Source organism: Staurois parvus, unplaced genomic scaffold (assembly GCF_062004578.1).
Source record: "Staurois parvus isolate SC_StPar_1 unplaced genomic scaffold, SC_StPar_1.0 ptg000285l, whole genome shotgun sequence".
NCBI classification, from domain to species: domain Eukaryota; kingdom Metazoa; phylum Chordata; class Amphibia; order Anura; family Ranidae; genus Staurois; species Staurois parvus.
The window spans coordinates 652,634-668,134 of record NW_028318081.1 but is presented as its reverse complement, the minus strand read 5'-3'; the positions used below and the strand labels follow the sequence as shown (position 1 = coordinate 668,134).

General features: G+C 38.5%; 1 protein-coding gene across 2 annotated transcripts in view; it reads right to left on the bottom strand.

The window, feature by feature from the left end:
- The window catches only part of LOC149458513 (uncharacterized), a 78,844-nt gene that overhangs the window by 30,595 nt on the left and 32,748 nt on the right, over window positions 1-15,501 (bottom strand). For both annotated transcript variants that reach the window (XM_089682094.1, XM_089682095.1), the window contains 12 exons: window positions 14,230-14,432; window positions 13,851-13,951; window positions 11,702-11,814; window positions 10,274-10,453; window positions 9,776-9,978; window positions 8,632-8,738; window positions 7,364-7,479; window positions 6,876-7,043; window positions 4,727-4,929; window positions 3,121-3,224; window positions 1,953-2,071; window positions 661-819 (listed from right to left, as the gene is read on the bottom strand). In XM_089682094.1, the coding sequence (XP_089538220.1) occupies window positions 661-819; window positions 1,953-2,071; window positions 3,121-3,224; window positions 4,727-4,929; window positions 6,876-7,043; window positions 7,364-7,479; window positions 8,632-8,738; window positions 9,776-9,978; window positions 10,274-10,453; window positions 11,702-11,814; window positions 13,851-13,951; window positions 14,230-14,432 (1,776 nt within the window). The remainder of the gene's footprint in view (window positions 1-660; window positions 820-1,952; window positions 2,072-3,120; window positions 3,225-4,726; window positions 4,930-6,875; window positions 7,044-7,363; window positions 7,480-8,631; window positions 8,739-9,775; window positions 9,979-10,273; window positions 10,454-11,701; window positions 11,815-13,850; window positions 13,952-14,229; window positions 14,433-15,501) is intronic.

Sequence of the window (15,501 nt, the reverse complement as noted above, 5' to 3'; positions counted from 1 at the left end):
TGCCCAAGCATCTTTCAATCTGCAGGCAAAATCTATCCAATCTAAACAACAAACAGAAATTAGAAAAAAATGTGGTCTGGTTTTAGGCTTTAACTATAATAGGGGAAAATAAGCACTATTAAACAAAATTTAAAGAGGTATTAAGCCCAGAACAAAAAATTTATATTTATAATATCATTATATGTAGTGGCTGCATTAGTTTTCTTTAAGCTTTTTCCCTCTGTTTTAACCTGGTGACCTGACCAATAATCCCCCCCCCGTACCCTCACTAGATGAAGGCGCACAGGGAGCACCTTTGGAGAGCAGCATTGTCAGTCTGGGGGGAAGGTAAGGGGAGTGTTAGATGTACTAGCAGGTTTAACTATACTAACAAACTGAAACAAAACTCCAGACCACACTTATAATCAGCTACAGCAAATAGTTTTTTTTCCTTTCAGGACAAACATTTTACATGAATAATTAAAAGCTGATCACTGTAAGCAGCCCTGTCAGTGTTAAATGGTTTGTTTCATCACTGTAAACTGATACATCTGGAAAAAAGTTTGTTCTTTTACACAGACCTATTGGCTTCTTCGCCAGATGAAAATACTGCTTGAAGTGAAAGTGGCATTGACACATTCTTCTTTGCAAAACCATCATGCGTAAAAGCTTACAACTTACCGCAGCAGCACTGTTGCACTGGTCTAAGAAGTCTTTCACTTTGTTAGGGGTGTTTAAGCTTTCCAATATTGCAGACATGGCTGTTTCATTATTCAGGGCTCCAGAGGTAATAGCATATTCTGCCACCTGGACACCGTTGCATACGTCCAGGGCAGTGGCCTACAAGAAATGATCAGACAATATGTAAACATCCACATACACTATCATTTTCTATTTCATATCTGCTGAGTTTAGTTACATAGTCAACAATATTAAAAGTAAATGTCCCTCAGCTCCACACAAATTCTTACTACATTGCTCCAAAGGAAGGCAACAAGACTATCGTTGCCAATTACGCCTTACAAGGAAAGGAAATTAATTCTCTTTTGGCAAAAGCGTGTTTATTTTGTTTTGTTTGTTTTTTTTTACACCATTGTTTTGTTTTACAACACTCACAATATTAATTTTGCTAAAAGATTTTAACAAATGAGAAAGGATTAACAGAGCGCTATTGGTTATCTAAAGTGACAGCACAGCAGTCACTTCCTGCTTTAGGGCAACATTTGTCTGACTGACAGACCTAGCGGTATGATAAAGGAGGAGTTACTGCTCTCACTCATTGTGGCATGAGTTCTGTGATCAATGGGCTTCTTTTGGGAAAGCTGAGTACATAGCTAAATGTGCAAGAAAAGGTCACTGGAGCTACACCTGCTGGCTCAAAATGAAAATACAAAATATTAATAAGAGATATTTCATATTTACTTTAGGTTAGGTTTACAATTGTGATGATGGTGAGGGGGAGTGAAAAACACACCGCTAAGCCCCTCCCCCCAACTGCAGCACATGGGGGTATACACAGGCACTGCAAAAAATATCCCCCAGTACCGACACAACTGCCCCACAACCATGTGCAATGCCTCTTCACCACCTATCAAACTCCACTAGTGTAAACATGTTTCTTTTTTTTTTTTTGTAACCCTGGTCATAGTAATTAAACAAATTGTTCCTTTAAGATAGGGTCACCTGGGACTATTCCCTGCAGGTGAAGTGTGTTAGCTCCAAAGCAGGAAAATAGTTTAGGATAAGGTTGTTTTATTTATTATACTTATGGACAGGTGTTTTGCAGCAAAGGCTCTCAAATCAGGAGGTATGTACCTAAATATAATACTACTTTTCTGCTCTGTGAATCTGAAGATTTGGTGGATCCCTAGTATCCATTATGTAAATGTAATAAGAAATGAAAAATGCCTACTTTTATTACAGTGAATGCCTCTCTTGAAAAAAAAATTTGAGATATATTACAGAATACTTACTGGGTTGAAGTCTGGGTTGCCTGCTATTAAATCCGCAAGTGTAGCCTGTTCACCAAACTTTGCCCAGAATGTCTCAAGCCATTCACCACTGCTTCCGGAAGGTGTTGAACAAGCAGATGCTGGACAAAAGCATTGACATTAACAATAGTCTGCAAATGCCACAAATAAAGTGCAACATATATCTATATAAGTACCTTATATATATATATATATATATATAAATATATATATATATTTAGTGTAATTTTAAAATTATCTAAACCCCAAACAAAACTGTAACATATTGCAGCCTACCAGTCCTTAGATGTCTGCAAAAGTTTTCTTTTTCAGGCTCGTTTTCATTTTCTCTTTGTTTTAATCTAATGATTACACTTTTACTGTCCTAGGATGTCAACGTTCACTGTATCTTGAAGAAGCAGTGTTGTCACCCTAGGCTGCTCTCCTGGTCTGGACCACAAGACACCTCCTCCTTTTTCTATCTCCATTACATAGAGAGATGGTGTTTTGTAGTTCACAGATGATAGCTGTGAACATGTATTTTTCCTGTACTTGCAGAGATGTTTTTAGCCTGAAAAAAGGAAATGAATGCAGCCACTAAAAGGATTACTGAGCTGCAATATTTGTTTATTTTGCTTTGTATAGAGTGGGGAAGAGTTGGAATCAGTGTCTGTTTTTATTCTTGTTGGTGTCCATGTTGAGGGAGGGGACTTTCTGCACATGATTTGTCAGGACAGGAAGTGACAAAAAATCTTCTCTCCGATGGAGACAAAAAAAACATTTTTTAGTAGAGTGAGGATAGATTAGAATGTCTAACTTTGGTTTAACTGCTCTCTTTTCTGTTGACAACTGTCACTCTTCCACCCACCTTGTACATGAAATAGAACTTAGAAAACCGTTAAGATATTTGAACTCTTCACCACTATCCAAAACTAACAAAAACGCTAGGCATTTTATTAATCTTATGAATGTAACATTGATTGAAGCTGGTCCTTTTCCTTCCCTTTGTGTTTGTGTTTTTTTTGTCACCGATAATCCTTGATCATCTGTATATGAATTGTACCAGTAGGGTCAGGTTAAACATAAATAGTCAGGAAAGGATTGGAAAGGGAAATACTGTTAGATAGTCTTCCTAATAACAAGGGAGCTGCTGTTCAGTGTTTAACAATACCTGTAGAAGTCAGGATTTCTTGGTTGTAATCTTTGATTCTGTTGTACATGGCTGTCTTTTGATTATCTTCCAGATCAGAATAGACATCACTGAAGCATTTAACCCTGCATGCAGAGCAGAAGACCATTAAAACCCATCAACTTGAGTCCAGTCCGCACAACACATGATATCACTTTCATGAAAAAAATAGATTAATCTTCCCCGTAACCTAATTCTAACACTAACATCATCTATAACCCTAACACTAACCCTACCTGTAACATTAGAATTAACCTCCATATAATCCTAACACTAACCCTTCTTGTAACCCTAACATTACCTCCCTTTAACCCTAATACTAACTTTCCCTTTATCCTTAACACTAACAGCAGCACAGTGGCTAAATGGTTAGCACTTCCACCTGACAGTACTAAGGTCATTGGTTCTAATCCAACCACGGCACCACCTGCCTGGAGTTTGCATGTTCTCCCTGTTCCTGCGTGGGTTTCCTCCAGGTTCTCTGGTTTCTTCCCACACTCCAAAGACATGCTGGTAGGTTTATTGGATCCTGTCTAAATAGGCCCTAGTATGTGTATGAATGTAAGTTAGGGACCTTAGATTGTACACCCTTTGAGGGTTAGGGACTGATGTGACTGTACAATATATATGTAAAGTGCTGATTAAATTGATGGCGCTATATAAGTACCTGGAATAATAATTATAACACTAACCTTGCCTATAACCCTAACACCAAGCCTCCTGTAATTCAAACACTAACCCTTAAATATAATCACTTATTATATAAGTCCCCTTTCCTGTACTGGGATACTATGGGCCAAAGGCCAACGCTCTGTGCCTAAAGATATCGGCCCTGGAATTTCAGCAGTAGAAACCAATGCTCTAAATGGAAGGTTCTTTTGTAGGCTTACATAATGTAATTACTTTGAACACGTACAGGTGATAAAAAGTGGGCAAGTGTTATGGAGTCTGCAGAACTGCAGGCCAGAAGAAGCATTGCTACTTTTCTTAGGTTATGGGAGATATAACAGGTTCTATATATGTTTCAGCTGTGTTTTCAGTTAACCGTTCCGCCCTTTAAAAGGTACGCTTAGTTCAGAAAGGAAAAAACACAGTTTTGATGACTATTGCCTACCTGTAAAAAATGTTTTAATAGTCCTGAGCTCTATATCTGTTTATCTCCAAAATACAACTGCTACATTGTAAAGGCCAGAACTCATTTTACAATAATTTACCCTAAGGAGTCTCAGCTCCACCTATGGACACCTGCCATAGGTCGTCCTGTCTTTTTTGTATCCTAACCCCACCCGGGGCCTTCAATGTATGTCGTCATCCAAGCTGTAGACAGAAGTTATTATTGACATTAATCTGAGCCAGTTCTGACTTCCCTACCCCATTTTAAACACTACCACTGTCAGCCTGATGTGAACCTTCAGCTGATAGGCAAAAAAATTTACAAGTATTTACTCAAAACATGACTCAAAATTATGACTCAGTATACAGTATATCTACCAGAAAGGTGTGATTATCAGGTAGAGGCGGAAGGAGGATCTCCATTTACTAAAGCAAAAAACCCCCCAGAAACGTTTCAATAATAATGTGGACGTACATTTCGCTTTGGGAAGAACAAGAAATATCCATTTTCAAGGAGGCAATCTCTGCAGCCGTACAACTTGAGATTACAAGGCCGAATAAGTCTCCAAACCATAATTCATAATCTTGCTGGGTCGTTATTGTCTCAGTCACTGTTGGCCACACCGTTTTGAAAATCAGGTCCTGGATATTACTGTCTGGCAGCTTTGTAATGTTTTTCTGGATAGGGCAATAAGAATTAAACAAAGAGAAACACGTTTAAAATTTAGGAAGAGCTTCTCTGTGCATTACTCGCATCTAAACTGACAAAATCTGGTGACATTTTAAACAAACTGCAGCCCTTGGGGTCAGGAAACATTTGTAGACATTTCGTAGAATTATATGAATTGAACCTGTGTATGCCTACTCCTCCTTCTGACAGCTAACAAAAAGTTTTTTGGGTTTTTTTTATGTAGTAACTCTTAAATGGATTCTTTTACTTTAGAAAAAGCTCCAAAGAATGGCCCCTGCAACAGACCACTGTAAATACCTACCTCTCTGAGTCTGAACTCAAGTGCTCAGGCAAAGTCATCACATCCAGCACACTTCTTCATGTGTAGAATGCCTGGTGTTCCTGCTGCTTTAAGTGGTTCCTTCTGCCTCTTTCAACATCATTACTTTGTTTAGCCGAAAGAACATAGGCATTCAACACTCCGAGAAGTGGCAAATGCTGAAGACTTTACTGGAAGCTGTGTTGATTAAATACAGCAAAGTATGGACTCACTACCTGCTGGAGAAATACATTTCCACAATATGTTTATAACTTAGGGACTGTTCTATGGGGTTTCTTTGAGAAGCAACAGAGTCATTTTCTATAAAGCAACCTATAGCAACGAATCAGAGCTCATTGTGTTGAAGTAAACCTTGTGCTAGACATTCTTACTAGCCAGTGCTAGTCATTATAGAACATGGTTGCTACAATCTAGTTAAAATAAAATGTCCAACTGGTGCTTTTTGGACCACGTTCAACTTTTTTCAACTTGTTTTCATGTTATCCAATAGCCTTTAAAGCTTTCACTTCTTTTCAGAATTTTCCATTTAGAATCTCCATTTTTTTCCATTATGGAAAAGATATTATAGTAATTAATATGTTTAAAGCCAAAGGCTATTCCCACTTATACTTTACCTTCCCTGGTTCATACCTCTGCCCTCAATATGCTAAAGAATTTTTAAAATAAAACCTTTTGGTGCATTTAAAGTGCTTGTAAACCTCAGACATGAAATATGAACAAAGGATAAACCTCTATAGAGTATTATTGCCTCAATCCAGAGCGCTAAGTGTCATTACTGTCCACTGTCTCGTTCCTTTGCTATAAGCATGAGTCATGTCTGACGAATTTTCCTGACACCAAGATAAAAATGGTGATGGGTAGACTCTTCCAGCAGATTGACAGCCTCAGCTATGTTCCTGTGTGTTGTGTGGAGGGGGCGTGTCCCTTCCCTCCAATCAGCTCTCAGAGCTCTCCTCACTGATGTAACTTCAGCTACCTGCCCCCTGCTTTTCAGAGCTGAGAAATACCATGAAAATTCTGCACTTTGAATGGATGTAGGAGAAAGATAAACAGGTACAACGTTTGTAGGAGGATTTATTTAATCTCTGTGTATCACCTGAGGGTCACTTCACTGGGTATATGTAAGGGTTTACGACCACTTTAACTTATTTTAGTCCCAGTGACATCATCACTGGTTCTCTGTGCTTCTCTTTGAATTGCAGGAAGATCATGACTGGTGGGAGGTGTCAGCATGGTGCTGTACATAGCTTATTCAAATCATGAGCACCCTGCCTTAGTACTCCTCTCAAGTGCCCTCAGCACTGATAAGGAGTAGGTTGGCTATTATAAAGGCTTATCACAAATAATTTATACCAATACCTTGATGAGTGAACGCTAGTCTGGAGGAGTGGGTTTTTCTAAGCAGGTTGCATTTGCAGCACTCCCCTAACAAGGCTACATGATGCTGGATGTCCTGTAACCAGGAAATTAGGCAGGCTCTATCTGACTTCCTGCAATGTCTGATGCACATTGTGAGAAGCTCACAGTGTTCAGTGAAATCAGAGTAAACAACTTCAAGCAGGAGAATCTGTACAACTATGTAATCATGAAGGTAAGGCTAAAGCCTTGACTGACCTCTTGAAACACCATGTTTATTTCAGTCATAAATGATGTAATAGTCTCAATATCATGTTTTTTCACTTCAGCAAGGATCAGGGCTGCATTCAGTTGGTCTGTGATTGCTGTGGTATTTGCAAGAAGGTTGCCCAGCTGTGTACCAGTAAAGACGTCTAGGCAGGAATACTAGACAGGAAAAAAGAAGAATTTAGATAAAAAGGTTCAATGAAAGTTGATTGATATAACAGTTACTGTAAAATGAAAACCTAGCCAAATATTTTCCTTTTAGTTCAATGGTTTTGGGCAGAGAGGAGAAAGGACAGAAATAATATATTGCTGTCTGTGTCACCGTTTGGTAGCTTTCTTTCTCTTTCAGACTTGGCAACCACTAGAAGACCATAACTAACAGATCTTACAATCCTGAACGGATCCCAGCATGCAGTATTTAATTATCTGCCCAAATCTATATTGAGAATGACAAATCGTAAAGCAAAAACTGTATTTACCGCATCAAATTCAGAGTAGTAGTGCTCATATTGGTAGATTGTAGCTTCAGAGCTAAAGCTCTGGAATATGACTTCAATATAACTCGTACTATCTGTGTACAAGCTGCTACAGGCACCTGTAAGTAGAGAGAAGAAAGGGAGATTACATGACATTTGTAATAGTTGTACAAATAGTATATCCCTTTTAGCCAGCGATGAGTGAAAGAGGTGCCCATTTTAGACTTCTTGTGTTTTGATGCGCAATGCTACTTCTTTCCACTAAGGGAAAATTATTTGACTAGCTGATAGAAAATTTGTTTCAGCAGTTGATATAAATGGCCTATTAACAAAAGGAAAGAATCGTAATGCATGGTTTATTGTTTTTCCACCATAATGCTTTCATGGTATTTACAGTATATTTATGCTATTCCTGCTGCCTGTTGCTTTATGTTCACATAGGCTGACCTGGCAACCCTATTATTTCCAATAGACATCTTTCCAAGGGAAATAAAGAGGTATGCGCCAGATCAATGAGTCTTATAGACATTGTGTTATTTTACCTGCTCAAGCTTTTATTACAAAATCTTGCCCTGGGTTTTAAATATGCAGGGTGTGTTAAAAATGACAGCCTTTTGGAGTAATTTGTTCTACAAATTGAAAAAGTGTTATAAAGAATCATGAAAATTGCAGATTTAAACTCACCACACACCCTACAGTCTGATTGGAGAATTCCCTTTAGATGTATCAACAGCTACTCTGAGGGTCATGTTTTGATTTCTACAACTAAATTACAATATTAAAATGTATTTAATCCCACTATTGTATATGATGGATTTTTTTTCAAGCAGCATATTTGAAGTGAGCTTTTGAGAACAGAACTATGGGAGCTGCCATCATAGCTGTCATCTTTGAAGTCAGTGGTTCTCATCATTTTGATGCTGACCTGGAACAAGAGATGTGGGCAAGGTCTGTTTTTTTGGCTGTTGGCCCTAAACAGTTCACTCTTCCCCAACTCAGAAAGCTGAAAAGTCTTACCTATAGATGGGAAGGCCTGGAAAAACTGGAAAATTGGGAAATACCCGTTTTTTTCCAAAAGCTGCTTTTTGGCTTTTTTTCCAGGAAAAATTGAGTTTGGAATATGTTATTTTACTATGAAAAATAATATTTATGACATGGTATTCAAACAATAGATACATGAAGACCTCAATGAAAGATTTCTGAGACTTCACATAAAACATTTTTTAATCATCGCTTAAAAATTTCCGGAAATTTTACATCTCTGGTCTTACTTGAAGAGCTACTGTACTGGTTGTTCAGGAAGCTAATGATCCAATCAAACGAAGCACTTATGACGCTTTCTGAAAATTTATCATGCCCACTGCTAATGCCACTAAGTCTGTAAGAAGAAAGGAAATGGAAAAAAGGCTTACTTAAACATCATTAGGATTTGGTAATTCCAATAGCCATTTTGTTCTAACATGTACAGAACCTGGTGGGTAACAATGTCAACCAGTGTTGGCAATTACTAATGAATGTATGGTAAATGTGAACCTAATAATGTAATTTTAGAGAGATGGTAGATAAGCTTTAGAATTGCTGTAGGGTATTTAATGCTATAAGAATCAGCTGCAGAAACTTAGTATAGTAAATTGTTTAATATATTTATGGAATTTTCTTTGCACTAAGCTGATCTTTAATTACTGAGAGTCATTTTGTGCTCTTTTCCCCCTTCAAACCACCATCAAAGCTCTCATGAACTGCAGTGCTCAATTTTTCATGTTGGTTTTTATTGCGGTTTCTGTCTCCACTAGGAAGGTTTACCCTCACTTTCTGTTCAAGGGTCACCCTCAACACCAGAGAGTGGCATGGTGTCATGGCAACAGGATGGGAGGGTATATCTCCCCAACAGAGACACAGATAACTATGAAATCTGAAAGAGGATCTAACCCCTCCCCATTCTAACAAAAAAATATTTTGATCATTGTCTCTTTGCCCATCGGAGAGATTTCCCTTTACTTCATTTACATGTGGTTCCCTGAAGACAAAAAAGAAATGATTATCCTCCCAGTAGGGCCACAGACAGTAATAAATCCCACCAGAGATTCTAACTCCTCCCCACCATACCCAAAACTTCACAAGAGTTTTGGCTGCAGCTAATAAAGGGAAGCCCCCAGCTGACTCAGATAACACCCTGTTTTATTCTCTGTAATACATGGCTGGGTGGAACAAAGTTTAACAAAGTCTAACATTTGCAGATTTTCCTTGTTAGCACTGTGACAACATATTTTGGTAAAGTATTTGGTAAAGTATACCTCAATAGTTGGAGCTGAAGGACAAGTCTGCAATTGTAGCCATAGGTCCTGGTTAACCCTATGAGCTACATCAGGGATTTCCTTTCAAAGTGAGAACCCCCTTTAGGTGCTTGGTACTTACAAGCTCTTGTAGGAGTCACAGTTTATAGTGACTGGGATTTCATGGATCACTTCAGCTGTGATGCCTGGTATGAAATATTGGAAGGTCTCCTGGAAGCTTGAAATCTGTTCTGTCGTCGCGGAATTCAAATCAGATACAAAGCTCTCAAACAGGTAAGTCATGGCTTCTTGTCTCACTTCTGTGGTCATAATCTGAACATTGAGCTGTGAAAGGAATGGTCAATGGTTGAAGTTTAAAACCATTTCTGAGTAAGTTATAATAATTAATGCAGTGCGGAATAACAAGGTAACTTCTCCATTTACCCCAGTCATGGGAAATGGACAGTATCATTCAACATCGTTATGTTTTTTTATTATTAATATTACTATGCCAATAGACATTTCAACATAGTATTTTCCTGTACATTACTTGCTTTTCCTATCCTAGTTATTGCAAGTAAACCAAATTACAAAGTTACAAAAAATGTATTGCAGGCCTGCATCTAGCATGCACCCTTACCTGCTCATAAGCTGTGTTGAAATCATTTAAGAATGTGACCACTTCCTGTGCAGAGGTGACATCGTCCTGCCCCTTCAAAGATTCCAGGACTGTCATAGTTACATTCACGCTCGTCAAAACATTAGAGCTTACAAGGTATTCAACTTTTTGTGAGATGCTGGTCTCGGATATGATTTCTATCTGGAATATGAATGTTCAAAGTTATCATCCTAGTTTATCATTTAATACAAAATTCAAGTCTTGAAACTAAATCCATTCATTTTTGACCTTCAAACAAATGTTAAAAAAACTTGGTATCAGCCTTTGAAATATTCTTTATAGCAACACTAAGACTGTAAGAGGAAAGGGCAACCATAGAAGGCAATCAGGTGTTAAAATACTGTATATAGGAAGATGGAACAGGGTGACAGCTGAGTGAATTGCTGCTGCTCCTTCACTGTACAATCACAGGCTGGGGGCTAAGTGACCTTTTTTTCTTGCTTAGCTAGGGCAGAGAAAAATTAGGTCCAGTGGCTGGCTAAGCAGTCTGGAAGGGTTGTGTAAATCTTAAGACTGAATGAAAATCCTTTGGCAGATATGCATCTCCCACATATGTATTTCAATTCTGTATTTCATATCTTGCCTGGGGTTTCAGCTTTAATGGGGATTTACATGCCCCCCCCCCCCCCAACGCATGTGGGAGTAAGGGGGATCTCCCACTCCTTCCAACTGCTGATGTTTAATTTTTTTGTAACATAAAATAAAACAGATACCGTGAGACATTTGCAGAAAGACTTCGGCAAGTGTGCAGCTCAGGGAATGATATTTTTCTAAGGGCCGATTCATACTGGAACACACCTGTTCCTATGCGGTGCAATTTTGACATTCATTTGAAAGGGCTGCAAATGGCACTGGAACATGGAAAACCATGCAATTCGGTGCCTGTAAACTCTCTGCATTTGCATTCTGCTTTGCGGTGCCATTAACAATACATTAGCACTCACATGCAGATCACAAGGGCAGCATGTTTACCTGTGGTGACGTATTGGTGTGAACCGGCCCTCAAAGAGCCCCCAAGAGATATAAAAAAATTGCTGTTTGGTTTAACTTTCTAGCCGTTACAATAGACAAAAATATCAGGTTTTGGGATGACTGACCCCTTTACCTTGTAAAGAACTAGTACTGGCTTACTTTAAGTGCATAGCAAGCAGTTGTCACATATTTCGAAACATGCCTACCCTGGAAAGCAGATATTCATACGATCACTTGCTGATTGGTTGTGAGAAGGGTAGCAGAAATGACTAACCAACTAGCAAGTGGCTTTGATTCAATGACTGTGAATCTACAAGGCTGAACTGTCTTGGCCTTAGATTTTTTTGCATCATTATACAAATCATTATTCATCAGCCATTTCTTGAAGGCCTTGTTTCAGTATGTCAGCTCACTTACCACATTCACTTGGGAATTAACCTCTTGCACCTGTTTCAGAGTGGTATACATGAAGAAGCTACCCATGACATTGTTTGTCCATTCGGCCGTGGTGGTATAACTACTTGTGCAACCTGAAAATCAAAGAATGTGAAAAGTTTACTGCTTATCAGCTAAAGGAACAAAGATCTGAGTTTCACCTATGATAATTGTTCTATGCCAACACTTTAAGCAGAACATAAGTTGAAAATAAATGCAGTTCTGTATTCATTCACACATTTTTAAATGTATTTTTAAATACAAGCAGTGCAAGCAGTCACTGTACAGCAGAGCTCAGGCTGAGAGAGGGATAAGTAGCAGAAAGAGCCACACAGCACAAGGAGCCAATCAGTTGTGCTGAAGTGCTGAAGTGCTATGTACTAACAAGGACTATGTGGACAGAAGAAGAAAGAGCAGAGTGACAGAGAAAACAGCTGATCAGTGTGCTGCTCTTCTATTCAATGTCCAGTCACAGACTGTGGGAGCGACAAGGCCAGTATGTGTTATTTTATTGCAGCAGGAAAAAAAGGTTTCCTGCCAAAGAGGGTTATACAGTGTAAAAAGACTGTGTAAATCTCAGAACCTGATGGACAGAAATATAACTATACAGCATACTGAATGTAGCTGTTTACCTCGAGTTCACATTTGTCTGTTACCAGTGGAAATGGCAAAAATGGCAGTGCTGACACTCAACAGCAAGACTGAGAAAGTAGCAATGATTGGTGTCATGGGATTTATCATTTAGGGACATGCAAAAGATGCATGTGCCAATAAAGCATGCCAAATGTATTTCCTTTCTCCAATGGCAATGCCATGCTTAGTAAAACCGCATCAAAGAGAGAAGAGCAGTATAGTGGTTGTATAATGTCATTATAAAATTAAATGCTTATGAAGATGAAGCACCACTATCTTCTTCTGTTCCCTGGATGGCCTGTGCTATCTGTATCCACCTCTACTTCAAGTAAATATTCGAACACTGAAATAAAGGAGCAAGTACCAAAATGCAGCAATGGTATTGCAAAAGATGCCAGAGAGAATGAAGTGATAGTTAATTTAACAGCACTGGACTGGCTGCTGAGCAAATATCAGGACAAGTGCAGCAATTAAAGAAAATAATAATGAGCGGTGGCATCATGGCTTTGAATAAAACATGAGGCATATGTTGATGAGGAAGAAACCATATGTCCCCCAGCTCCTGCCATTAGTGATAGCACCTCCCACCTTCATCTCATCACCCGCACTTAGTACCTCTATTTCTTTTAGCCCCTCAGTATCCTGACCAACTTTTACTACCCTCCAAAGCACTCTGCACTATTATTTTCTATATCCCTTATGAGTTCCTGTATTTACCAAGTCCACCATCCATGTCATCCCATCCTATTCTCTAAGCTTCCATAACATCTAAAGGTCCTACACTGTTACCTCATTCTTTACGTCCAGCAACTACATCTCCAATAATTACTCCATCTAACTAGTAACCTTACCCCACATCACCCTCTCCTCTTCCCCACTGTCCTACCTCAACATAAGCTGAGTTGATGAACATATTTGGCCATGCAATTATATAATATGATGCACTTTCCTTTTTAATTTGCTCAGATCAGGGTTTTTCAACCAAGGTTCTAAGGAACTCTAGGGTCCTTCCAGAGGTTATTAGAAGTTTCTTGAGCAATGAGCAATGTCTGCCTCTCAGATAAATTTCCATTGACACCATTGTTCTGTTTAGCTCTCTGTAAGGGGGTAATTTTTCTAGGTGACGGCAAATTTAAGGTTCTTCACAGAGAGTTAAGATTTAGTAATCTTTAGCAGGGGTCCCCTGAAATCAGAACGTTATTTCATGGATATTTCTGTGTTGAAAAGGTTAAGAAAGGCTGGTAAGAACCCATGGTGGGAAGGACCTGGCTGACCCCTATTATAGGAACTCAATTCCTATATCATCCTTGACAAAGATATAATTGTTATCCATACTGGCACATAGAAACCTCTGCTAAATAGGGAGATAATGAGCTTTTCTAAATCATGTTTAGCTTGAGATCATCATCTCACCACTCACCACAGCACTGTTTGATCTTCATTTCAAAGATGTAAACACACAAATCATGCAGTGATTAGTCAATATGGTCATATTTACCGTTGAGAGATGAACTCTTCAGATCGCTGATAATCCAGCTGGAAATGTCTGTTCTGGTTTTTTCGGTCATTTGACTGAAACCTTTGTTTAACTCGGCCACACTGCAAAATAATTTAGAATATGGCAAGTTCATTAAATAGTTAACTTAAACCAACACTTAATGGATTATTTCATAATGTTATAGTAACAGGAGATTTCCTAGTTATAATTTCATTTAACTTCTCTACAATAGTCTTTAAGTCAACAAAAGAAGCTCAGACACACTGTGGAGAATAGGTCAAGGAAGAGAACTCTGGTTTAAGAGAGTAACAGCAACCAGTATATTGCAGACGCTTCTTTTTTATGGGATGTGAACCCTCCCCCTGTAGAAAGCACTTACATGGTAACAAGTGTGTCACAGTCCTGGACAGAAAATATCGACAGAGTCTGCGTTGTAAAGAACTCAGTCAGGATAGAGATCTTACTCTCAAATAGGTTTTGTATTTGTGTTGTGTTGTACGCTGTCACTTCAGTCTTAACTATATTGAGGTAACTTTGGAGCATCTGCTGTCCGACATCGGTGTTAACAATTTGAATCTTTTGCTGGAAAGGAAAAGAGATTGACAATTAACATACCAGAACAGATGCTAATCTTATCAACCCAGCCCCAAGAGGAAACTGTCCCTCCCAAATGGTGCTTGATCCTGTGTACTCATTCGTTCGGCATTACCTCTGTCCACACCTGGCTTACATATACCAGTAATTATTTTGATGTTAAAATATATAATTCTTTGCCATCCAATACAGCACAAGGTTAATTTTTGGATTCGTTTTTTTATTGCCATTTTGGAGGCGCACCCACTTAGGGTTTTTAAACAGAGGTTGCTGTCAGTGCAAGCAGCCCCTGATGACGTCCTGTTGGATGAAATATTTTTGGCAGAGCTTGTTGCACTGACTAATTGACGTTACAAGCTGCTGTCTTTGGGGTTATACAGTGACATACATGTAAGTGAGGTTATGCCAGCTTTTATTTTATTAGTTTTATTTTGTATTCTTGTTTTTATATAATAAATGTTACATTATGAGGCTGCCTCCCTATTTTATTTTTATATGATTATTGTGTACATGTATTATTGATGCATGCCATTCAGTATTGGGACATGGAGAAATTAGGGAGCTTCCCCTAGTGATTAGAGTGGATTGGTGACAATGGATTCTCAGGCAGAGGAAACCAGTCTTGCAGCTATTCTGGTGTTTGGCTGTTGGAGTGTTTGGCTGCTGGAATCACAATAGTGATTATATTTTGGTACATAGAGGTACAGTATTTGGTAAGTGTAGAGTTTACACTGTGGAGATCTCATACAGGATATACTTTCTTCACATTTAAATTATTCTGTTCACAATCTCCTTGTTGGTTTTGAATAATCCAGACAGGGAAGTTTTTCTCTATGTATATTTATATACGTTTTTGATGAGTCATTTTAGGAAGCACACATATGATTTCACATTATATGCTTTGTTTGTAACACAAATTTGTTTTGGACAAAGGACTTTCATTTCACCTGATTGCAACAAATAAGGGTTGAATTACTAGGCAAATACATTGTGCAGTTTGCAAGTGCAGTTGCATTCATTTTTCAAAGAGCTTAGTAAAAACAAAGACACTGCTCTT